Source organism: Lactuca sativa, chromosome 5 (genome assembly GCF_002870075.4).
Source record: "Lactuca sativa cultivar Salinas chromosome 5, Lsat_Salinas_v11, whole genome shotgun sequence".
NCBI classification, from domain to species: domain Eukaryota; kingdom Viridiplantae; phylum Streptophyta; class Magnoliopsida; order Asterales; family Asteraceae; genus Lactuca; species Lactuca sativa.
This window is the reverse complement of record NC_056627.2, coordinates 312,946,479-312,953,485: the sequence shown is the minus strand read 5'-3', so window position 1 is coordinate 312,953,485 and position 7,007 is coordinate 312,946,479. Positions and strand designations below refer to the sequence as shown.

General features: G+C 38.5%; 1 protein-coding gene across 1 annotated transcript; it reads right to left on the bottom strand.

Moving 5' to 3' along the window:
- Window positions 1-4,061: 4,061 nt before the first annotated feature.
- LOC111887940 (cationic peroxidase 1) lies at window positions 4,062-6,116 on the bottom strand. Its single transcript, XM_023884074.3, has 4 exons — window positions 5,812-6,116; window positions 5,223-5,414; window positions 4,907-5,072; window positions 4,062-4,646 (listed from the first exon to the last, which is right to left on the bottom strand). The coding sequence occupies exons 1-4, from the start codon at window positions 6,028-6,030 to the stop codon at window positions 4,264-4,266; spliced, it is 960 nt and encodes a 319-aa protein (XP_023739842.1). The 5' UTR covers window positions 6,031-6,116; the 3' UTR covers window positions 4,062-4,263.
- Window positions 6,117-7,007: the final 891 nt, after the last annotated feature.

Here is a 7,007-nt window from a genome sequence, read left to right as displayed (position 1 = left end):
TTTGGACTCAAACGAATTATATGATATTGGCAGTCAAATTCAAGTCGATTATGGATACACACGACATATGAGAGACGACTTAACTGAAAGCATTAGGTGAAACATCAGATCAAACAAGTCAAAACAAGTTCTTGCGTTTTTTGTTTCAAGCGATACCTAAAGACATGGTGTTGCAAATGGAGAGTTACACCGACCCAATGCAAGTGTGGGATGGGATGAAAAAACGGTATTTGGGATTGGATCAGGTGAGATCAACTCAACTTGCAACGTTAAAGAGGGAGCTTGAAAGTTTACGTATGAAGGAGGTTGAAACGGTCGATGTTTTTCTGACAAAATTATCCGATTTAGCTTCAAAAGTAAGGAGTCTAGGTTACGAGCTTGAAGAAGTTGATTTGGTGAAAAGGTTACTTGATTCGATGCCTAAGTCGTTTCTTCAAATCGTGGCTTCAATAGAGCAATGTTTCGAGTTGGATTTGATGTTATTCGGTGAAGTCGTTGGTAGATTGAAGGCATACGTGGAGCGTATAAAAGGAACGGAGAAAGTGGAAGACACTCAAGGTGGGTTGTTGGCTAGTGAGACAAAAATCACATGTTTGTAAGCATTATGGAAATGGACGTTCAAATCAGGATGACTTTGGGCCGAGGAAGAGGTCGGGGGTCTGGGAGAATTCGAGATGGTAATGGACGTGTCCGGGATAAAAGTCACGTTAAATGTAACAAATATGATGAATTTAGTCGCTATTGTAACGAGTGTCCTAAATGGGATAAAAGTCACGTTAAATTTATTCGCTATTTAAAATTTTTAAATTTTTATAATTTAATTTAATTTTTTTTTTATCTCTAGCATAATTTTAGAATTCAATTAAGATACTAATTTGTCTAGTATAAATAGGATAATGGTGTGGTATTTTTTTATGCATAAATTTTTCTCAGTTTATTCTTTTGTTCAAATAATTGTTTTGTTTTAATTCTTCCATTCTCACGTTTTCTTTATACCTATTTGTAACATCCTGTTCCGAATCGATTCCTAGTATGAGGTTTTGGCCCGAAGATCGGTCATCATAAGGATTAAGGATTTTGAAAAGGTAATATCTAGGCCCATTTGGGTGTGGGTGATGTATAAGAAGTTATCTGGGTGTTCAGTTCGTGTTTTGGAGCCTAGGGGTATTTCGGTAAAATGTCAGTTCGGGCTTTTGTGGAAAATGGATTTTTGTTCAAAATGTTTTGATAAAGGTGTGACTTGATATAAGTGTAGGGCTTCTCGTTACCTTTCTGTGGATATAAGGATCGTCAGAATCGGGTTTATAACGAAGAAGTTGTGGCCTTCGGAAGTTTCATGGTTTTCAAGCTTAGCCAAGTACGCTGGGCGTACTAGTGAAGAAAGCAGTATGTGGGCCATACCTTAGAGTACGATGGGCGTACTGACCAGGGTTGTCGCGAAGGTTCTTCGGAGTATGTTGGGCGTACCATATGTATGCTAGGCGTATGTCAGTCAGATCAGAACCCTATTTTAAGGTCTTGGACCCTATTTAAGCTCCTTATCTCATAACCTAACCGTAATACCTTCAGCCTCCACCCCTCTAAACCATATAAATCGTCATATATCATCCATGGTGTCATTTTTGATCTTATGGAGTCCATTTTTGGGATGTTTGGCGTATATTCAAGAAGATGGAGCTTGTTGCAAAGATGGGAATTAATGAGGAGCTTATGGATCTGGCTTTTGGGACTCATTCTCAGCTTGATAAAGGTTAAAAGATTCGAACTTGATCATTGATCTCTTAGATCTACCATTTATGGGTTTTGGTTCCTTTTTGGTCCCAAGGATGAAGCTTTATGGTTCAAATCCGATTCTTAGGCTTAGGGTTGCCACCATTGACGCTATTTTAGTTCCTAAGACATAAAGTTTCCATCTTGAAGGTCTTAATGGGTTCATGCATGATTTAGGGTCACTTTTATGGAAGTAGAATGCCATTTTTGGAGTTTGGGTTTGTTTGGGGCCTGCACAGTCACCAAGTCAATGAAATTTATGGGTTTAGACATTAAGTATAGCTCATATCTATGATTTGGAATTGTTGGATCAAGTATTAAGCATTTAATGGATTTTGTGCATGAGTTGTTTGTATTTTGGGCGTACTATGAAGTACACTGCGTGTACAATCCATTTGCCCAGTATGCTAAGCGTAGAGAAGCGGTACGCTGGGCGTACGCTCTCAGGAAGACTTGGGCCTTAGTAGAATTTGTACCTTTGGGCCATAATGGTTTTGGGCCTGGATTTGCTGATCGTTGGGCCTAAATGTATCTTTGGGCCAATATTAGGAAAGTTGTGCCTATTAATATAGAATTGGACTTCACATTTGTGAGCCTCGGTTTGGGCCAATTCTTGGACTAGGTTGCAGTGGGTCTTCGTGGGCTAATTAAGGTCAAGGTTATGGACTAAGGAGAGTATTGGGCTTTAGGATAAGGCCCATTAGAATGTTCTGGGCCTAATTTGGAAAATTAGGCTATTGATGGCTTTTGTTTTGGTTTGGGCCATGGGTAGAATGGTGATATTACCCCATGCATGGATTAAGGATTATGGTATGGGACCGAATTGCTAATTGGGTATATTGATTGGTATTGATAGCTCGGGAAGTGGACAGGGCAGTAACTAAGGATTTCTTTCGGGAAGCTTCTACATTCGAGGTGAGTCTCCTCACCATACCAATGGATCTAAGGCACTAAGGTCGGCCCATTATGCATTATGTGATATACTAGTTGATTTCCTGTTATGTGGTATGCTAGTTGATTTCGTGTTATGTGGTATGCTAGTTGATGATGTGGTATGTGATATGCTAGTTGTCTTTGTGATGCTTGTATGGAAGACCTCGCGGGGTTCCCGAGGCACTATGGTGTAAGACCTTGGAGGGTTTTCATGGCATCCTTAGTCAAGACTATGTGAGAGTTTCCATGACATTGGGCTAAGACCATGTGGGGGATTCTCATGGTACCCGGAGTAAGACCTTGGAGGGTTTCCAGGGCATCCTTATATGTATGGTTGGTATGACAGTGGACTTAGACCATGTGGGGGTTCCCATTGCACCCGGAGTAAGACCCTGGAGGGTTTCTAGGGAATCCTTATATGTTTGTATGCATGGATTGTGTGATTGATAAGGTTTATGTAGCTGTTACAGTTTTGTTTATGGTTTCAAGTGTCTTTGTTTTGGAAAGGAATGGCTCAGCTTGATCGCAGCACACACATCCATGTTTTCCACAATGAATGATTTTAGGATGAACTCTGATAAATGTTTTTAGTTAACAATGTTTTGGAAAGATTGGAATAAATGATATCTATGTTTGGGTTATATTAAAAATGAAATTTTTAACCCTGGTTTTTTGGTCGTTACGCTATTGCATACGGTTTCTTTTGTATGTTATTGAAGCAAGTTCCAACCAAGTAATCTAACAATAATGATAGTAATTTAGCTGGAAATATGGATGATAGTAGAAACACAGTGATGTCAGATAAACAACAAATTGAGGTGCTTTCTACAAATGAGGCTGAATAACATTGTTTTGTGGCAATAATATTCAACAATTTCTGTCACAAAAGATGTCACTCATCGTTGATGGACAAAACATATCTACATGCGATATCATTTCTTGAGAGAAATCGTAAGTGAAAAAGATCTTGTTCATCTTAAGTGTTGCAGGTCGAAAGATCACACAATGGATATTTTTACCAAATCACTTAGTTCTCATGTTTCTAAAGGAAATACTGAAAACTAAAAATCACACAATGGATATTTTTACCAAATCACTTAGTTCTCATGATGTTTCTAAAGGAAATACTGAAAGACTGGGAGTAAGAAGCAAGATCAATCTACAGGAGGCATTGCTGGCAAAAGAAATTTAACTTGCATGACTTCGTGGAGGTTTTTTTATTTTGTTTTATTTTCTTCTTATTTTTATTTATTTATTTATTTATGTTTATTGAGTTTTTATTCTTGTTTTACCTACAAATAAATATTGGGAACAAAGATAAAAATTAAAAATAATTATTATTCCAAATTACAAGAAAATGAAAAACAAAGACCAATCTCCCGTAAATAATAGAAGCCCGAGTTTCGTACCAAGCATTACAAAACGACGAGATGACGAAAAAGAAAAAAGAAAGAAAAAGAAAAGACCATATTCTCTCAGACTTATTTTATTTTATTTGTGGAGATTTGTGTTATACTTTATGAGATATCAAGACATTTTCTTGCTTCCGGACAAAGGACCCTAATTGGTACGCCTACAATTGGTTCTAACTTGACCACTTGAGCCAGTCAAAGGATTAAGGTTTGCCATTTTCACCATTGCATTTGCGAAGTCTGTCGAGAAAGTAGCAGCATTAGAACTGTAGGTCCGCACTTGTGCATCAGTCGAACCACCATTGAATAACTCTTGGTCCGAATGCAATAGTCCCCTCTGGTTAATCAAATCATTATAGTATCTATTATCAAAAGATGTAGCTGAAGCATCTAGTGGCGACAGATTGTTGTCACCACCACTTGAAGGACAATTTGGCCTCAATGATGTTGCAAATGATGAATTTATGTTGTTTTCGTTATACAGACGATTGCGGAATACAGTACACCTTGCTTGACCAATTGTATGAGCTCCTACATAAAACCAAATAACGAAAATGGAAGGTATTAGAATTTTAGAAAACTGTAAAATGTCAGTAATACCCCTCAAAGCCATGCATCGCGTGTGCTTTTTATCTTTTAATTAATGAAATGTGAAACTTATCATATGATCAGTTGCAAGAAACTTGTTGATAATATATTAAGTGATCCAAACAATGGGGCTTTAACTGATCGAAGGATGAACAAAAGGACCCACGTTTAATTAATAGTGAAGATTAGAATGAAGTACTCACCAGAAAGGGCTACCATTTCATTAGTAGTAAAACCTTGGTTTGAAAAGGATGAAATAAGTCCACTCAGACTTGCACCTGGTGAAGGAAGATTAGAATTCGCAGCACTTTGGCTTGCCGTTGTCGAATCCCTTCTACCAAATACAACGTTCCAACTTGGCCCACGAAGCTGAAAATTAACAAAAATAATCAGCATGCAGTAACTATGGTATTCGAAGACAAGCGAAATTAGTAATCTGGGTTTGTTAATTTTTATGTATCTGGATATGATGGAGAGATATTGCATGCACGTCAATACTAAAGTTTTTTTTTTACTTACTGCAACAACTGAATCTCGTGCAGCTGCAGAAAGTATATCAGCACAAGACACAACACCGGGACACTGGCTCTCTAATTGGGTTTTAATGGTATCAATGACATTGAATCCTCTGAGTGAATTGCTATTCGGGCCTGCTGATTTTTCTCCGGTGAAATTGGCGGTGTCGTCAAGTAACACTGATGCATCACATCCCTGTGTATTGGAAGTAAAACAAAAAAAAATAAAATATAGTTAAAGCTACAGAAGAAACGGCTTTAGTGCATAACATTCGTTTGACATTTGAGGTTCATTGACTCGTGCATGCACATCAAGTCAACAAGTCAACACTGCTCTACGGATTTCAGGTCGTTCGGTGTAACTTTAATGACGGAATTAGCATAAAATCAACGATCGTTGATGAAAAAGTTGGCGGCTGGCGGCCCATCTCATGCATGCAAAACACAAGATTACGTAATAAACAGGCCTATGCTAAATTATCTCCTCTACAATTTCGTACTCATTAAATTTTGTTTATATCCCTATACTTTTTACTTCGCTATAGTTATGGCAAAGCACATGGTACTGCAAAGAGGCGAAGATAGATACTTACATTAACAAAGCAATCGTGGAAATGGAGGCGAAGCAATGAAGCTCCCATTCGAGCTTCACTAGAGACTGCAGAATTCACTGCTCTTGTTATAACAGAGCGGAAATTAGGACAAGTTCTAGCATAGAAATTAGCGGATAGCTGACCAGAAGTTGTCCCAAACAAAACCCATAAGCATAATGCAAAATGTGAGATTTTGAACAAATTTTTTGATAAAGCCATGAGTATGACAATTTCAAGAGGCACGAGAAGATAGAGAATATTGTTAACGAAGATGCGAATAAGAGAAAGGAGCGTTTATTGTGTTTATGAAGTGTTTATGCATCATCTATTTATAGGGGGTGGTGGGATTGAAGCACGAGGTGTGTCCAATACTAAACAAACGGTGAGCGTTTCTTAAAACACTTCTCGAAAAGAATATTTAAAGACTATATGTGAGTCGTATATACTTTGTTTAATAATTTAATATACAACATCTGGATACGGAATAAGTTCTAACTAAATTCAACGATGAGAGTTGAATTTAACAACATCCCATTGTCAACAATGTCCACTTAATTGGAATTTTCCCCCACGGGCTATTTATATAATAACTTTGTCTTTTATTGATACAACTTGTATCAATAGCAGAAAAACTACTTGAAAAACGTTAATACATCTAATACAAGAATCGTGCTATTCTCACCTATCGATGATTTTGGCCATCACATGGCCAATTTGATCACAGTGGTAACATATCCTCACACTCGGAACCGGGGCGAGCTGGCGACAATCCTTGTGGCACCCACTACTTCATTGACAGACCCCAGAATGATCATTTCTGTACTTTCCACAAGTGCGGCCACGCTGACCTCCAGTCCTAGAATCAGCGGTCATGGACTGTTTCGGCGCCAGCTGTGACTGCACCGGGGCCTGCCTCTGCTCCCCTAATTGTAACTCAATATCCAGCGGCTCCTATAACTCCACAGTATATCACATTGCTGGATAGCAACAAACTGACGGATATCAGTCTTGAACATGCTTTGATAACGTGTCATCTGAGCCTGCCCAGAAGAAAACTCCAGGAAAAACATCGCCCTCTAATTGAACATGCAAGTGATCTCCGTCACCGTCTCCGTACCCTGTCTTAAATCCAAAAACTCCTGTGACAGTTACTCGCGCTCGACCCGTGGACTGTAGCGAGAATGGAACATATCCCT

What these genes read in the sequence shown, in the direction of transcription:
- LOC111887940 (XM_023884074.3), bottom strand. Translation starts at nt 6,030, where the DNA reads ATGGCTTTATCAAAAAATTTGTTCAAAATCTCACATTTTGCATTATGC. An exon ending in TCCACGATTGCTTTGTTAAT is followed by an intron (nt 5,415 to 5,811) that starts GTAAGTATCTAT and finishes TCCAATACACAG; the next exon opens with GGATGTGATGCATCAGTGTT. An exon ending in TGAAATGGTAGCCCTTTCTG is followed by an intron (nt 4,647 to 4,906) that starts GTGAGTACTTCA and finishes GGTTTTATGTAG; the next exon opens with GAGCTCATACAATTGGTCAA.